The following is a 16,967-nucleotide window of genomic DNA, read 5'->3' as shown; positions in this document are numbered from 1 at the left end:
AGAAAAGGTCAGAAATGATCACATCTCAAGAAACCCATTGCCAACTGCCTGCTCTCTTGGGGATGTCGGTGTGACATGGGCAGAACACTATCATGGGAGGCTGGGTGGGTTTGGTGGTCGCTGGCTTGGGGGTGAGATGTGATGTATTAATCCTGGCCATGGGAGCCAGCCAGCTTGAACACTTGGAGGCTTTGACAATCTGATCAGACTCGCTGGAGCGAGAAGGACATGCGTGCTCTTGTCAGAGCAAGGTCGTATTGTTCAGACTGTTGTTCTTGGAGCTGAATGATCGACAGAGTGTCCTAGTTCCTGTGACAAGACACAGTATTGGGGGCTACTCGCCTCGCCAAGTCAAGACGACACACGCACCCACGCACTCACGCTCACAGACAGTGAGACAGTCACATTGTGCACATTGTTCTACTAAGCTATCAATCCAGGAGGCTGCACTTAGCCGCCCGCGGGGGGGGGGGCTCGGAACAATATTGCCTACCACAGCATTTACGTGCCGGTTGCACAGTTTGCAGAAGCAATGGACAACGGCTCTTGGAGTCCTACGGTATGGATATGGGATGAAGGACGGGCGAGGGTGAGACAGCCACCTGCTTTCCAACAGGGGATGAGCGGAACACAACCTACCTAGCAGGCAAGAAAATCAGGTTTCTAGGGCCAGGTTTCCCCTTCTTTTCTTCTTCTTGTCCTCCTCCTTCCCAAAGCTGAACCGTCATTAGGAGAAGTTCGGTCACTGGGTGAGTCACTTGTGCAACTTGAGGCTGCTTCTTCTTCAGACATGCATACCGCTCCCAGCGCCACCTGGCCGAATCCAGTATTGAATGCCGCCCGCAAAAAGAAAGCATGTAAAACACACATATGTGCACGAGTGAGTGGTGTTCGGTGTGCTTGTCTGTCTAGCATATTTGTCACCGTTTCTTTCTTTCTTTTGCAGAAAGCAATGTCTGAGAATTTCCGCGGGAGGGGAGGGGGCGCGCGCGGGATGTGTTGGGTTCTTTGGCCGGTGAAGCAGCGGGTGGTGCTGTGACTTGTGACCTGTCGTTATCTTGTGGAATACAAGGGGAAGGGGGTTGGTTGTATTCTGTCGAGACCACCACTGCGTGCGTGGTGTGCTCATCAAGACGTCAAGACATCAAGACACAATGAGCAACTTGATGGTTGGCTCGCTCGCACAGACAGCCTTTGTTTCCGGCTGTCCGGGGTGCATCCTCGCTCAGACTCTCCGTCATGCATCATTGTCAAGTGATCTCTGGGAGAGCAAGAAACAAGAGAGGGTCTGCCACCACCCTGGACTGGGCCTTGCCTGGGCTTCCGTGGCTGGTTCCAACCAAGTTGAGGTTCCTTCATGTCTGCCCGTGCCTGTGTGCCAGGGTGCCAGGGTGCACGTACTTGGACATGCTTGTCGCGTGCCGACCCGCCCTTGAAGACAGTCGGATCCCGAGATGGGTCCTCTCGCATTGCTTTCCCTCGAGAAGCATGAATGCAGAGAAGTATGTGGGCATGTATGTTTTTGCTCAACCCTGAAGCTTAGAAGATGGCGAGTCCACTTGAAAAAGAGTGTGTCGATTCCTCAAGTGCCCCAACTACAAGTACCTCATCCCGAGAGGAATTCCCACAAAGCTGCTACAACTTGAAGCCGTTGGGTATCGGAACCGTTCCGAGCAGCTCATTTATTAGGTAGTTAGTTCCCGAGCTGACCTCTAAATTAGTTACGTCGTGGGGGGGGATCCATCAATACCTCAGCGAACACTCAGACCTGGTTCAGCCCAACGCCAACCGCCAACCGCCAACCGGCCAGTGGTCTTGATAGTGTGTGCAGCCACCAAATGACCCGGTTTTATCCATCCGCGGACCAACTCCAGCACTCCAGCGACACTGCATGTGCCTTATCCCGACCCTGCGCGATCCACTAATCGAGGGCCGTCCAATCTGCAGGCGATCATCCCCCCTCCAACATTAGGAGAGAAAGCAAGGTGCTCGCCAAAAGCAAGTCGTCGGGTGGCAGTACGACACTGACCAGAGAGACAAGAAGGAGAGACGGTAATCCATCCGCCCAACCTTTTACCCTTCCCTCAACAGCTTCACACCGCGCACCCCCAAGGAGGCCCCCAGTGTCTTGAACTCCAGCGGCCTTGACGACTGACAACATCGCATCCCGACATCTCGCCACATGCGACACCTTGGCTCCCGGCATCACCACGCTGGTCCAATGCTCCCTGCTGAGCCAGCTTCTTCCGTATAGGGCATGACAAGGCTCCGACTATAATGCGCCCCGACGAGTACGAGTTGACATCAGCCTCAGAAGTGCATCACCGTTTGAGCAACAGTGACGTTGGCCTCAACCCCACCTCAAATACCGGACTGCCAACCTTAGCACCCTCTGCTGCATCCGGGCCTCACCAGGTGGAGGAGGACGACGACCTAGATGTCCCCTCCAATGGATATAGCAGCCTGGTAGCCTATGACGAGGGGAACAAGGACGATTACACCGCCGGAATGGATTCCAGCTCGGAGAACCACCATGAGCTGGACCACTACGATGATTCCGACACCTACACTTCGGACAACGGCGGCGCCCTGCTGAGCACATTGTTTGAGACCATCCACCACGCAGCCTATGAACCTCCCCCTCATGCGCACAACTGGGAGAACTTTGCCGGTGCGGCTGAGGATATGGATGCGGGTGCGGTTGCCGACTGGGATCTCGGCGACGGCGGCAACAGCGACCTAGAGGGCGATGGCTTTGAAGCCGATGATTTCTTGGTCTTCAGCACACCGAACCACCAGACGCTCAACCCCGGAAACCTCTCGGCCCACCAGTTCCTGGAGGAGTGGGCATTGCATAGCAGGCATTTCCACCATCCCAGTGCCCGCCTCAAGGGCCGCTGCCCGGACGCTCTCAGCCTCGCCCAGCAGGTCAGCGCGCGTGGCCGTGACTGCATACGGTACGACGATCTCGAGGGCGACAAGCTTGATATTCAGGGCATCAACTGGGAGGATCTGGGCGTGTCCAGGAAGCTGGCCCGGGTGCAGCGCAGCCACACCTACAAGAACTATGTCAGCAAGCACGGGTCGGATCTTTACAATGTGAGCTCGCCGATAAACCAACCTATTTCCATATCACGAGCTGGAATGGGGAATTGTTGCTAACGAAATGCTTTCCCAGCCTCGACTTCTGAGCACTGTTCCTTCGCCAGACGAGAGCTTCTTCAGGTTCAGGCAGATGAATATCTGTCGCAATGTGCACCTAGTTCACTTTCAACTACGGAACGTGCTGGCCACCACATCACGGGACCGGGTCTTCTATACCGGCGCCGGCGCGGTGCAGCAGCTGAATCCACTGACCGGCCAGGGCGGCCCACCTCTGCGATTCGAGTCGAGTCCGCAGGTGCAGGTGACCTCTCTGGCTGCCGACTACGGCCTGCTAGTTGCAGGAAGCTTCAACGGTCGCTACTGCTTCTGGAACTTCAACTCTGACTGCATCGACGGAGAGCACGATGCCCATGAGGGCAGCCTCAGCTCCAATATCGCCGCTCTAACCAACCACATCGAACTGCACATCCCGAGGCGATCGTCCACGCCCCACGCGGCATTTGCGTCTAATGACCTCATTTTCCGCGGGCTCGACCTCGCCACCGAGACCTTTGTCCACGAGACCAAGTACCCATTCGCCCTCAACTGCACCGCCGTCTCGCCCGACGGCCGCCTCCGCGTCATGGTCGGCGACCACACGAGCGTCTTCATCGCGGCCGCCGAGCCCGAGCGCAACCGCGGCAAGGGCCCGGACCTGCTCTGCGAGCTCACGGGCCACCGGGACCACGGCTTCGCCTGCGACTGGGCCGACGACGGCTACACCGTGGCCACGGGCGCCCAGGACCGCCTCGTCAAGATCTGGGACGCGCGGCGCTGGACCGACTCCAGCGGCCGGGCGGTGCCCGTCGCGACCCTGCGCACCGAGCTCGCGGGCGCGCGCTGCCTCAAGTTCTCGCCCCTCGGGTCCGGCCGCCGCGTCCTCGTGGCCGCCGAGGAGGCCGACTTCATCGACGTCTTTGACGCGCAGACCTTTGAGTCCAAGCAGACGTTTGACGTCTTTGGCGAGCTCGGCGGCCTGGCCTTTGCCGACGGCGGGCGCGAGCTGCTCGCGCTGAGCTGCGACCCCTGGCGCGGCGGCGTCATCCGGCTCGAGCGGTGCGGGGCCGGGTTCGAGGCCGTGCACAACGACGACGTGTTTGCCGCTGGCTTGGGGTCCGGCGTCGTCGGCGGCGGGGGGCCCGTGGGCTTGCCGCCCGGCGATCTGCGCTGGGACCGGGGCATGGACTTTGACTGGCCGTCGAGGGTCCGGGTCGCCGGCGGCGGTGGGCGTGCCGGGTCGAGGGCATGGCCGGGAGCGGGAGGTTTCGGACGGCTGATCTGGTCTGACGAAGAAGCTGCCGCCGAGGCGGCTGCCGCTCGTGCTGGCGCCGGCGCTGATGTCGCTGCCGCTGCTGTCGATGTGAGGAACAGGCGGATCCGGGCGCGGAGGCGCGTGAGGGACGCTGCTGTTGCGGATCTGGAGCCGTTTTGAAAAAAAGGGATTTTTGTGAAGGGGCGGGGTGAGGGAGTGCTTGTGAGTGAGGGGACGGGAGGGAATGGCTTACTGTTTGAACGGAAGGAGGGATGGGGATGGGACAGACATCGGGCGTCAGACATCGGGCGTTTGAATATGGACTCTGTGAGGGATACCTATTTGTTTCTTTTTTTTTTTTTTCTTTTCTTATCTTCTCTTCTTCTTTTTGTCTCTCCTTTTTTTTCCACAATATTTGCCAAAAGTCTACTCTACTACTCAAAATCGGATCAACAGGGAGAAAAATTCAAAGTAAGGATCCTGCATGCATCTTTGTTGTTTGTTCTCTTGCGGTGTGTGGTCACAACAACACACACACAAATAATGGCGCCATGAAAGCGATGTGTACATAGTATCTGCGTTGCATTAACTAGTTATTGAGCAAATCAAACCGAAAAAAAAAAAAGCATCACTGCGTGTCTTGATCGTGCTCCCTCTTGGCCACAGTACAATATGTGATGAGTCAGTCCAATGTAGTTCAGATGGCTGCATGTCGTCTTCACCAAGCGCAGCAGGCAAGCCATCACATTGATCAAGGCAAAAGATACATATATGTACCAGCGAAAGGAGAAAATGAGATTGAAAAGCTAAGTCTCTTATTCAACGCCTTCTTTCATGATGGCTAAAAAGCAACAAACGCCTCGTGAAACACCCTCCCTACTAATACGGGGAAGGATAGGAAATAATTACGTCCGCTGAGTGTGGGCTTCCGCCACGGTCATACCGGAAGCTTCTCAACGGGGTTCTTCTCAAGGTAGAAAAAGAGAAAAGAAAGAGAGAAAAAAGACAGGAGGTATGAAGAAGAAGCAGACGCATGAAGCAAAGGTGTCGTTCGTATCCATGAGTCGTCGTAACGGGCATGCCTCTTCCCCATGTCCCCAACTCCAGCACTCCCAAGATGCTTTCTATGAAAAAATACACACACAACCCGCCGCCTCTTCTCCCTTCGCAACGAAAACACGATATTAACAACCGAGCCCTCTTCTCAGCCGCTCTTCTTCTTGTTCTCGTCGATGTCCGGCCCCAGCTCCGACGGCTTGCGCGGATCAAAGTAGGCCGAGTATCGCTCATCGCCCCAGCGCGACCCGATCGTGACCCACACGTGCTTGCTCGGGATCTGGACGTTCTTGGTCTCCCGGGCGCCCGTCCAGCGCAGCCGGCCCTCGCGGCTCATGTCGCTGTTGCCGATGCCCTTGTTGGCCACCCACTCGCGCACGACGTTCTTGACAAACTCTATTTTGCGCCGGAAGTCGTTGGCGGTCGGGATGCCTTGGAGCTCGGGGGCGATCTCCGGTCGACGGCGCGTCGACGACTTGGAGGTAACGTTGAAGTTCAGGAGGGTTTGGAGCGGGTACGAGAGAACAGTGCGCTCGTCGAGCGACGCCTCCTCAAGAGACCCGGTCGTAGAGAGCTTATGAGCAGCGTCCTGTGGCAGGTGCCAGAAATGACACCACGTGCCCGTGGCGTCGAGCACAATCTTGGTGTGGTCCGGGAAGTTGAACTGTTGCATTTATGTTAGCATCAAAGCCACCCCCTAATCAGGAAATATGGTACGACATACCTGGAGGTGTCCGTCGCAGAAGACCCAGCAACCGACATCGCCAAACCGCTGGTAGAAGGTCACAACATCGCTGGGGGCAGCAGTCGGGTCTGTCAGCTTCGGGGCATTGATAGGGTTCTCCTCCGCAGTGACCTCGAGCTCCCGTCCGAAGGCAAGCATATAGTTGGCAAACTTCTTCCACAGCACGATGCGCTCTCTCTTGCGGTGCTCATACATATCCCTGCCCGCTGACAGTTTGCCAGGGACACCGTCGTATCCGACAGAGACTCGGAAGGTCTCCGGGTCAACGCGGACACGGATGTGGCCCTCCTCGCCATTGTTTTCGTAGAAGTAGATACCTTCCGTCATCGGCACGATCTGGTGTCTGTCCGGGTAGCTCGGGTCGTCCTTTCTCTGGATGTGACGCTCAGCCCCGTGCACGAGCATGCAGGCAGGTGGCAGCATGCCGGAACGACCGCTGTCACTGCCGGGGATAGTTCGCAGGATGCATCCAACACTCCCGTCACTCAAGATGTAGCCCAGCCCAAATTTGTTCGTGTAGTCAACCCATTTGACGACAATCTGGGGGGGCACAGGCGTCTTCTCCCTCGAAGAGATGTAAGCCATAGAGCGGGCATTTAATGCTCGTTCCAGTTCGCCCTGAAGTTTTTGCAGGCGGGAGAGCACCACATCTGGTGTGCTGTCGGGAACACGCTCCTGAAGTTCTACAGGGCTGAACAAAGTCAGTCTCTCGTCGTTGCTGTCTGGAGTATATGCCCGCGGTCGAGATGGCAGCTCCTTTTTCGCCGGTGGTGGCGGCAATGGCACAGTTCGGCTGGCGGGAAGCTGAGTCCGAGTGCTCCTCGTAATTGTCCTTGTTGCCTGCTCACGGCTCTCGACTGATAGCGGATTCGTCAAGGGCACCTGACCCTTGCTTCTGGATCGCACCAGAGTACCCGCAGGCTTGGCGACATTGTCCATGGTCTGTATGCCACGCAGCGCGCCCATAGGCCTGTTTTGCGCTCGCTGTTGAGCGGCGAAGCTCTGAGGCGGTGCCCTCAGGAGACCCGAGGGCGCCTTTTGAGACAGACTGCTCAGGTCATCAGACTTGTACATAGAATGCGAGGTGTGGTCCGCAGACTTGGCAGGCGGCTGCGGCGCGAAGTTCCGCTGTAGTTGGTTTTCTCTGAGCCAGTCCTCAAACGGCCTGTAGACAATCCCTTCCACAAGGGGGATGACGGGAGTGAGGCCAGCTTGCTCTTCTGCTGCCACTTCCTTCCAGACAGGCTTGTGCACGACCTTTGTCTCGCTCCATGGCCCTACTTCGCATTCGCGGCACATCTGCTTCAGAGCCTCCAGATTCTGCGCCTGGGTACGGTAGTCTGTGGTGTATTCGTAGAAGCAATCCTCTGAGGGAGGAGCTTCACGGAGCCTGGGGCTCATATCGGATTGCTTTGGCAAGTATCCGGAGACGAAGAATGGATGTTCCACAATACGATCAGGGTCCGGTCGCTTGTCCGCCTCTTCGAGCATATCGGCGACGAGGTCCTTAGCCTCATCGCTGATGTACCTCGCTTCAGCCAGAGGCCATTCGTAGTCCCGCTCCCGTGCCCGACGATAGATCTCATCAGTGGTAGAAGATTGAAAGGGCGGTTTCGACGTGAGCATCGCAAACCTGACTAGTCAGCGATAGGATCAAATCCATTCAATGAGTTACAACTCACATTATAATGCCTAAGCTCCAGATATCAACCATGTGGTCATGGCCCTTTTTCCCTTTCTCGAGGATTTCCGGGGCAATGTAGTTTGGCGTGCCACAGAGCGTGGTCCTCCGGATGGTTTGCATATCGCGGCCGGTAACGACCAAAGCTGCCAAACCGAAATCTCCGATCTTCGCATTCATGTTCTTGTCCAAGAAGATGTTGCCCATCTTGAGGTCCCGGTGGATGATCCCCTTTGAGTGCATGTACTTGATGGCGCCTGCAATTTGGACGCCATAGTAGCGCACCTCGGCCTCAGTGACGCCCTTTCTTCGCTTCACCATGTCCATGAGCGACCCGTTCGTGCAGATCTCCATGACGAGGTATGTCGAGTTCTCGAAAGAGAAAGCTCGCAAAAATTCGACGATGTTCCGTTGTCGCATCTTGGAGTGAATTTGCAGTTCGGTTTGAAACTGGACGAACCTGTCAGCAGGATGCAACAAATATAATCGAGAAGCATATGTCCTACCTTCTGCTCCATCTTGGCGGGCATCTTGCTCTTCACGATCTTCAGCGCGTATCGCTTCCGAGTGCCGGCCAACTGGCCTTCATAACAGATGGCGAAGCCGCCCTTGCCCAACAGCCTCCCGACTTGATAGACGGCTCCATCTCTGCGGTCGGAGCTGGGTGGTTCCGTGACATTTGGAGGAGGCGGCGGCGGGTGCTCTTTATCCTTGGTTGCCTTTAGCTGTGCCGCAGCCTTGGTCTTGAGATCGTTTGTCGCCCGAGGTCGCTGAGCATTGATATCCCTAGGAGACAGGGCCTCCACATCGATGCCCTTAGCTCCCATTCTGTCGGCAACACACCATGCAGCCTAGCCGTTTGCTCTTCTCTCGGGTTTGCAGTCGCATATACGACAGGGCAACAACAGATGCAAGCCCCTGACGAAATCCGGATGGATACTAGCCTGCTTGAGGGATGAGATGGTCAATGAGGGTAAATGAGAAAAGATGTTTTGATGACGCGGTAAATAAAATAATCTTGTAGATAGAGACGTCTATAATTGGCCTGATGCTGGCGAAAAATGATGAACAAGGTCCATAGCAAACCGAAGGTGCTGATGATGCAGGGTCCACGCAGTAAACAGAACAATGCAAGGCGGGAAGAGGGAAGAGACCTACTAGCTGGCGGCACTGGTCCTCTCTTGCAAAGAGGAAATTATACTGTGCCTTGCTCGAAAGAAAGCTGCAGGTATCGTGAGATGTCGAAAAGGTGGTGTGTTGAAGTTTGGGTGTACTCATGCCGGACGTGAGCAGTGGTGATTGTTAGTGAGCGTGTGGTTGGTGTGGATTTCCCAATCCAGCGCCGTAGTTGGCGTAGCAACCAAATTGCAACGTCGGTGCTGAAAGCGCACCCGCAACGCTCGAGCTCTTATCGGCGGTACCCATGGTGAACAATGCATGCAATCAAGCCAGGCGATTGGCTCCCGCGGCCACCCGCCCGCCCGATAAGATCCGCCAAGCAACGACAGCTATTACTCCATGGGAAGCATAGCAGCCTTGCATCATCAAGATAATTGCGCGACAGCTCACAACCGTTGACTTTCTTTTGTAAATCATTGTAAAAGATTTCTCATTAGAATCCGCAGATGGCTTCATAGTGTCTTTGACTGAACGTACGCCTTCCCTCCGATCCGCCCGATCGATTGAGTCACACAGCGGCCTCCGGTCGATCGGCAAGCAACATGGTGCCTCTTCCGCTCTTCAAGCTTGCGACTCTCTTCATACGACATATCTCTAAATATGGAGCTGTAAGTCGAGCTTGAGCCTACCGGCTCCCGTCGATCTACTAGTGCTAATAAGGTCTTCTCTCGCCAGAACCGGATCAAACTACAAGCTCACGAACACCCCGGGTTCAGGAATTTTGCGGCCAGATATGGACAGTCGATACACCAGCTCAATATGAGATTAAATGTCGCGCTACTTCGGAATGTCGATGCAGAGATAAAGGCCAAAGAAAAAGCAGAGACACCCACGGTCAAGACGAAAGAGCAGGTTGAGAAGGAGCTCCAGAAGGAGGAGGCAATGAAGAACGCCAAGGATTCACACCACGCCAAGGATGCGCCCAGGAGTGTGTGGAAACGCAAATTCAGGGCGCTCCCCGAAGCCAAGGCAGTGGATCTCTTTGCAGACGTCGCCGGCGATGCCTTCATACTCGTTGTCGCTATGGCGCTCATCATCTATGAGTATTACCGCTCCTCTGCCAAACCAGACGCGAACCTCGAAAGGATAAAGGAGCTGAACCGCCAGCTCGACGAGCTCAAAGAGAGGGAGAGCGAGATGCAAGAGGAGGAGAAGAGGAGAGAGAGCAGGATACTGGCAATGGAGCAGGCTTTGAGGAACTTCAAGGACCCGAAAACAAAGCAACCATTACTCCCCAGTCCAACACCAGCGATAGCGACTTGATCATGCAGACGTATTCTGCGAGTTCTACGAGGATACGGAGTTTCTCCTCGATTGGAGCGGAGATATCAATGGGCTGGGAGCCTGCACGCGGATCGACCCCGGCCGCAAGGCTTTAATGCTCGAGGCAGCTTTGGTGCCAGCATTGTGGACGTCAGCCGAAGTCCGAGAACTGCGCGCCTTGGTTTCGACGTGACTTCCTTTTGAAAGTTTCGAGTGTGAGTGAGATGCCCGGCACCTTCCCGATAGAAGGAAGATTGGACGGCCATTCTTGGAAAGATCGCATTCGCAGAGCTCCCTTCCCAACTCAACCAATTTACTGTGTACAAACTCATGACTTTGAAAAATTCCACGCAATAGACACACCACTCATGAAATAGACTATTTGTGGCAATGCTACGTTCACCTACATATCTCTTGTATGGACTCATCTCATCATGAATGCGTTGTTCTGCTGCAGTCTCCGCAAACGACCGGAACTGTCCTCGGTGCCTGATGTATTGCTACGCAGTGGCACGACACCGAAATGGAGAGGTGTGAGACGACCCTTTTTTGACAAGTAGAACGACGCTCACCTTGATATTAGAGAGCAGATTGGAGACGCATGATCTCGCCGTGCCTTTGGGAAAGAGCAACGCGGGTACTCAACAGTCCTTCCGCTTCATCATCGTAACAAGTGCCGAGATGAACCAGCCAGATACCGAAAAGCGGCTTGACCGTCTTTATCATCTCGACGGAGGCGCCAACGTAGCCGTTCTATTCCTCGTCGAAGACAACGGGAACGGATCGTCCCGCGGTACCCGATCGTTGATAGAGTTCCAGGGCAGGTGAGTGCGCAGCTTGGCTACCAAGCCAGCAGCCCAAAGATACCGCTTGCATTCCACACTGACAACCCGAAGCACAATGGAACATTTCGACATGCCGATCCTACCATTCACCTCTATTGGCTGTCTGCCGGCTACGGTTATAGCATTTTGCAAGGAGCTCCATGATCGAGCCGCGCGACATCCGCAGTCAGCCTTTCGCCGTGGGCCGGGTTCGGCACAACTACTTCTGCCGTACTGCTCGGTCAACCCACCACTGCCGGAGGGACAGGTGCATATTCTCAGTGACATCACAGACGGAGTCAGGGATTTAGCATCAAAGGCCAGCACAAGTGATGGGCAAAGGGTTCTCAGGGAGCGGCTGGACGAGCGCGATGCCGAGGATGTGATTTCTTTCTGGTTGCATGAACACTCGGTGGTATGAGAGCGAGATGTCCTGACGTGACTGCCGAGTATGGTGAGGGGAAATCATGTCACCTCCCAAGTCCAAGTCCTTGGTGCTTGTGCTACACGGGGATTTTTTGATCGTGACAAGTGGATCGAGTTGGAGAGGTCACGCCGGAGCATGTCGGCATAAAATGCTCGTGGACATTAGTGCTGTGATTGAGACCGTAGCTACTTACTTAGCAACTCTCGGCAGAGGCTGGTAGCATCATGCAAGTCGGTGAGGAGACCGACTAGACTCTTGAAGGCAATGCACCGTGGTGAACCTGTGTGGAGAAGAGGTTCTGTGATATTGCGTCCAAACAAGGCAAGACTCTGGAATCCATGGATCGCAAGGCGAACGGCCCCCACAGTCGAGGGCACGTGTGATCATCGAGCCCACCTTTGTCAGCCATCACAAGAGAAGAAGAGAAGGACGAGCGCGGGGGCCGGAACGTGATAGACACCGAGTCGAGCCAGTACGCAGCAGAAAACCGGTGACGGGGCTGGGCGATTGGCGGGTCCCGCAGGTGAAGCCCGGGCGCTAGCCCGCCACATCGTTGCACTTACACGGGCCGGGCCAATGAGCGTCGCCGTGGAACCGCCGACGAGCCAATATTGCCGTGCCGAGTCAATGGACACTGCAGAGGCGGCGGGCTTCCCCCCATCCAGATCTGCATATGCACAATCGCTTGATGTGAACAGGCTAATACGGACCTCCTCTAGCAAAGCAACCAGATTGCTTGCCGCCACCCGAAGGTGTCGTTCACTTCGTCACCACACATTTATGAGCCCAAGATATGGATGACAGAGATGTGATCACATTGATTTTGTGCAATCGTGAAGCCGCATAACCCGTGTGCTGACCAGAGCTAATGCAAATGTAGGCACAGCACCACAGCGTCAAGACAGCGTCAACTTTTGTGATACTCGGCTCGAGGACATGCATTCTCGCGCCTTGGGGACTTGTGCAGGCATCCAAAAATGGATGAAGCCGCTTGGTATTTTCAATAGGACCGTTGGCAGCTTGGCAGAGAACTATCGAGATGGCCAAGCAAGAGTTTCTATAGATATATTTCAGGCAAATGATCTTTTACTTTCGTAGCTCATGGTAGGATTGTGGCTTGCTCAAAAGCGTTTACGCAAGTCGCACAAATGATACCTACGAAGTTGGTACAAGTCCATCGTCCATCGCTCGGACGGCGACGGCACGCACAAAGAGCCATGCGAACTGCGAGCGGGAGCCAAAGCGCCCTGAACCCTGCACCACACCATCACGAGACCCCTGTCGGCGGCTCTTGCGGAGAAGAAGGAAGACAGCTCAAACAGCTCCAGCTTCAGCATAGCAGGCTGTGCTGGTTCCCGTCGCAGAATGCCCGATCATCCGTCTCGAATAAGCCAAAGCGGTAAAGGCATTGGACACGAGGCATTTGGCGTCGTCCCTCGTAGATTGATTTGCGTGCGGGATCTTGCTTGAATCGGTCTCACGAGAGCACGACTTTTCAACGCCGTGTAATGAGAAAAAGCGCTTGCTGAGGCAGGGGAGCATCTCTCATAACGCCATGTGACTGAATGACCCTACAGCCTGATAGGGTTGACTCGCTACTGGGCGATTATTAGTCTGATGTTAGCCACGCTACACATGTTGGAATAGATGAAGCCAAGACGTTGAATGTTGGTGGAGATGAGGTCGAAATAACCTGGTGCGAGTTGGACTTCAAATATCAAGAACTCGGCGAGGATTGGTTACCGATCCTGGCTAGCCTCCGTCCGGAGTGCCTGGGCGATGCCAATTACTTGGAGCATGTTTCCATTTTGGGTATATCTGAGGCTCTTTGAGCCTCATTGGCAGATGGATGAAATAACAAAAGATCATAGTGCGAGATTGCCATCGTGTTGAGCAGATGGTTGACCAGCTGGGGACAGCAGCGGTGTGAGGTGAGTGGTGCGAGTGCTAGAGGTACCTAACTACCTGCTGTAGTTAGTCCGGGGTGTGTTAGTGTTTGAAGGGTGGCCAACCTTGTCGCCGTGGCTGGGGGACCCCTGCCGTTCTGCTGCAAGTGGTGAAGCAGCTATGCGAAGCGAGGGCCTAGGATTGGCTCTGCCCAGACCTGTAACCGCCCAGACTCTCCAATCACACAGACCACCGACATGGTTGCTATTCTCGACACTCTTGCCCTGGTTCGTTGTACCTTTTTCCAACCCACCACCTCCCACCTCCCACCTCGCTGTCTGTCTGGCGACGAGATGGTGCTCCAATGGCCCAATGGCGGCCGTACTCGTCTGTGCTGTCCTGTGCAGTTCCCGCCGCATCTTCCCGGGGCGGTTGGGTTGCTCCGCAGCCATGAGGTATCGTCTATTGGGCCACAGCATGCCCTCGCTGCGACTCCGCGAGATTGCGCAGCCTTGGGTACGAGCTGGTTTACCGCCCTAGCCCCTCCCGTCTTGCCCAAGGAAAGGGCCTCAGGGAGGAGGAGGCATTCGGATCATATGGCATTGTCGGGCTTTGCTGCGGGACATCATAACAGGCCGGCCCTGGGATTGCTGCCGAACCACGCACGCAGATGCACATCGCATGCCGCCTGGTTAGCGCGCATGGCGGATTGAATGGCTGCAAGTGCAAGCATTCTGAGGGGAGTTGGCGGTCTCGGCCATGGCTGGCGAGACGGTTCTGCGACTCTTCCCAACCAGGTCCAGCCACACCTCCGTTGTGCTGCTTTCCTTTTTCTTTTTGCCCACGTTCGGCTTCCATCTGCCATCCATGCCATGACCCGCCTCGTCTCGGCCCACACAAGCAAGCAGGCAAGGCCTTGACATCCTTGGGGACAACGATCCCAAGCACACGCAGTTCTTGGTCGTCTTAGACCATGCCCGTAGGCCCCGCTTCCCTCCCATGTCGCTTCTTAAACTTGCATGCCTCCCGCTCCGCTTGGAGATCAGACAGCATTCTCTTATATGCTGGATGGGTCCAGTGCCTCACATCGGCCTCCTTGACAACCCTCGTCTTGTATGATCTTCAAACACTCATCAATGCGACTGCGCTCCTGAAATCCTCAACCGAGCCCAGCCCTTGAACGCCATACTCCATTCTGTCGGTGGTCCCTTGCCACGCTCGAGTCTCTCCATGACCTCTGTACACACTATCGTCTCGTCTTGACCTCGGAAACTCGCTGGTCCTTACCATTGCTGCGGAGCAGCCTCTAGATCGAGGACCGCATTCAGCCTCGAGCATCCACTCTCAGGGTTTTTCAAACAGGTCATGCCGCTCGGATGCCCGCTGTCATCATAGATCGGATAGCTCGAACGTGGATCTCCAGAGATATCATCCCAGTCCCCAACTCTAATCATCAGACGTGGGCCCCGGCTGCCAGAAACTCGTCTGATACACGACCTCGCCCCCGGGTGCTGCCCTCTGGGCAAGTACCGCCTCCCCTTCCCTCCAGTCACCAATATAGTCCTCTGGGGTCCCGCCGGCCGCGGCCTCTTGGCTCTGCTTCCTCTCTTCTTCCCTCTTCGGCTCGCCAGCGCTGTGCACTCGCTTGTCGATAGCCTTCTTTCATATCGACAGTTTTTGTTTGTTTACCAGCGGGTCCGGATACCTGCTTTCCTTTCGACTCCTTCGACTTGCTTCGGCCCTTTTCGGTAACCGCTTCCTTCTTTGAGAGAGGACCTTATTCCGCCTCGTTCCCTTCTTTCGCACGGCTTGACGCTTTGGATCTTGATTGGAAAGTTTTGGGTTCTGGAATCACCACCGAAGCAAAGTGCAGGGACATCGAAAGAGCTAGGACAGCGAAAAAAGGGCAGCTGCTGGAAAGAGTTATAGGACCAAGAGCCAGGAAATTCGAGGAAGCCACCGGTTTTGTGAGAGCAGGATTTCACCATGGGTAGACTTATCAAGAACCACTGGGCGCGGTTGGTTGTCCTCTCCGCCGCAGCTTGTGAGTAGAAAACCCCCTTTGCAAATCGCACACTGGACTGCGAGGACTAACCGTACCATGTTCTAGACCAAGTTGCCGCCGCCCTCGAGAGCTTCTTCTGGCCCAAGATCTTTTTCGACTTCTTGACCAAGACGCTCAACCCGGCAGTGAAGCCGCTGCCGATATTGCAGGTCATCAATCTGGTCATGGGACTGCTGCTTCTGGCGTGGGAGTGGCCGCTGGGCCTGATCGCCGGCTCGAGCATCCATCGCAGCATCGAGATGCGCTTGGCTCTGCTCCCCCTGGCTGCTCTCGCTGCCGCGTTGATCTACCAGGGCACCAACGCCGCGATCTACTATCTGGTCGGCATGATCGCCTACTTTTGGGCCTACAGCGAGGGAGAGGTACGTTTTGCGCTTTGTCTGTGGAGGGTTCTTGATGGAGGCGCTCAGTACTGACAAACTCTGGATTTAGATCGTTTGTGCGAAGCCATGGACGCTCCCACAGAGAGGAGGACGTGGCCGGGCTTAGTCGTTCAGAAAATGACGCCCACCTCGCCTCTGCTCAGAAGCCTTCGCCCTCTTGTGCCCGATCATCGCAGTCTTCACCCACTCGACCGACCGACCGACCGATCTATCGATCAATCAATCAAATCAACCGTGTACATACAGCGCGCAACACGCATACATACACGCCTTTCCATTTTTCTGTTTCTAGACAAGCGGTCAAAGACCATATCCTTTTACAACAATCTATAGCCTTGTATTCCAATATTCAGCACACACAGAGACAGGCCTCGATGCTGCGGCGAAATTCATATATCCAAAGGAGAAAGAGAGAAGAGGCGAGAGCAATCTCTCACAGCATCCGCTTCCTTTTTGGTGGTGGGTACGGGCTTGCTTCATCCGTTTCTTACTTATGAGAAGCAAGGAGTGGGGTTAGAGGCCGGAGGGAGTCGAGGAGGTGTCAGTTTTCCAAGTCGGTTTTTATGTTTCTTTCAGGGTGAGGATCTGATGGGAGAGGGGAGGAAGTGTACCATCAATAGGGGCCCTCGGCAAACAACCATTTACGTGTTGCCCCGGGGTTTCCCATATATACAGACAGACGGGGGATGTGAAGAAAGCAGTGGATGATTGAGAATAGCATAGTGGAAGTAGGATATCTAATACTCGATGTCTGAAGTCAAACCACCTATTTCCCTTGGCCCACGATCCTTCCGAAATGGCTATGAACAGGACCAACATAGGGGGTAGGACTAATAATCTGGTCTCATTCTGATGAGAAAATCGATCTTCCAGCGTACGGACCCGGGTTGACCAGATTCGCCTGTGATTCTCAGCGACACTTGGTAGACTTTGCAGTAAACATGCACCACACCACACCGCAACAGTCTTGTTACAGAGCGTTGTAAGTGTGTAGTTTCGTTTCAGCCAAGTCGGGGGAGATTCTGGAATGGTAGATCGCTTCTCCATTTGAGATGGGGCTC

The 16,967-nt window shown here is 55.1% G+C and overlaps 5 protein-coding genes across 5 annotated transcripts; 4 read left to right on the top strand and 1 right to left on the bottom strand.

The window, feature by feature from the left end:
- Nucleotides 1-2,277: 2,277 nt before the first annotated feature.
- On the top strand, nt 2,278-4,576 carry E0L32_003569 (uncharacterized protein; the record flags this gene model as incomplete). Its single annotated transcript, XM_031137883.1, has 2 exons — nt 2,278-3,099; nt 3,179-4,576. 2 exons carry the CDS (start codon nt 2,278-2,280, stop codon nt 4,574-4,576), a joined length of 2,220 nt encoding a protein of 739 aa, XP_030998339.1.
- Nucleotides 4,577-5,600: 1,024 nt separating this feature from the next.
- E0L32_003568 (uncharacterized protein) lies at nt 5,601-8,705 on the bottom strand (the record flags this gene model as incomplete). Its single annotated transcript, XM_031137882.1, has 4 exons — nt 5,601-6,116; nt 6,177-7,830; nt 7,880-8,328; nt 8,385-8,705. 4 exons carry the CDS (start codon nt 8,703-8,705, stop codon nt 5,601-5,603), a joined length of 2,940 nt encoding a protein of 979 aa, XP_030998338.1.
- An 894-nt stretch (nt 8,706-9,599) lies between these two features.
- Nucleotides 9,600-10,320, top strand: E0L32_003567 (uncharacterized protein; the record flags this gene model as incomplete). Its single annotated transcript, XM_031137881.1, has 2 exons — nt 9,600-9,665; nt 9,718-10,320. The coding sequence occupies 2 exons, from the start codon at nt 9,600-9,602 to the stop codon at nt 10,318-10,320; spliced, it is 669 nt and encodes a 222-aa protein (XP_030998337.1).
- A 434-nt stretch (nt 10,321-10,754) lies between these two features.
- E0L32_003566 (uncharacterized protein) lies at nt 10,755-11,822 on the top strand (the record flags this gene model as incomplete). Its single annotated transcript, XM_031137880.1, has 4 exons — nt 10,755-10,851; nt 10,904-11,144; nt 11,217-11,559; nt 11,769-11,822. 4 exons carry the CDS (start codon nt 10,755-10,757, stop codon nt 11,820-11,822), a joined length of 735 nt encoding a protein of 244 aa, XP_030998336.1.
- A 3,622-nt stretch (nt 11,823-15,444) lies between these two features.
- E0L32_003565 (uncharacterized protein) lies at nt 15,445-16,012 on the top strand (the record flags this gene model as incomplete). The annotated part of the gene is made up of 3 exons (XM_031137879.1): nt 15,445-15,502; nt 15,569-15,885; nt 15,956-16,012. 3 exons carry the CDS (start codon nt 15,445-15,447, stop codon nt 16,010-16,012), a joined length of 432 nt encoding a protein of 143 aa, XP_030998335.1.
- Between the last annotated feature and the right edge of the window lie 955 nt (nt 16,013-16,967).

This window comes from Thyridium curvatum (assembly GCF_004353045.1).
Source record: "Thyridium curvatum strain D216 chromosome Unknown NODE_16_length_530760_cov_82.129700, whole genome shotgun sequence".
Taxonomy (NCBI): Eukaryota; Fungi; Ascomycota; class Sordariomycetes; order Thyridiales; family Thyridiaceae; genus Thyridium; species Thyridium curvatum.
This window is presented reverse-complemented; position numbering and strand designations above follow the sequence as displayed.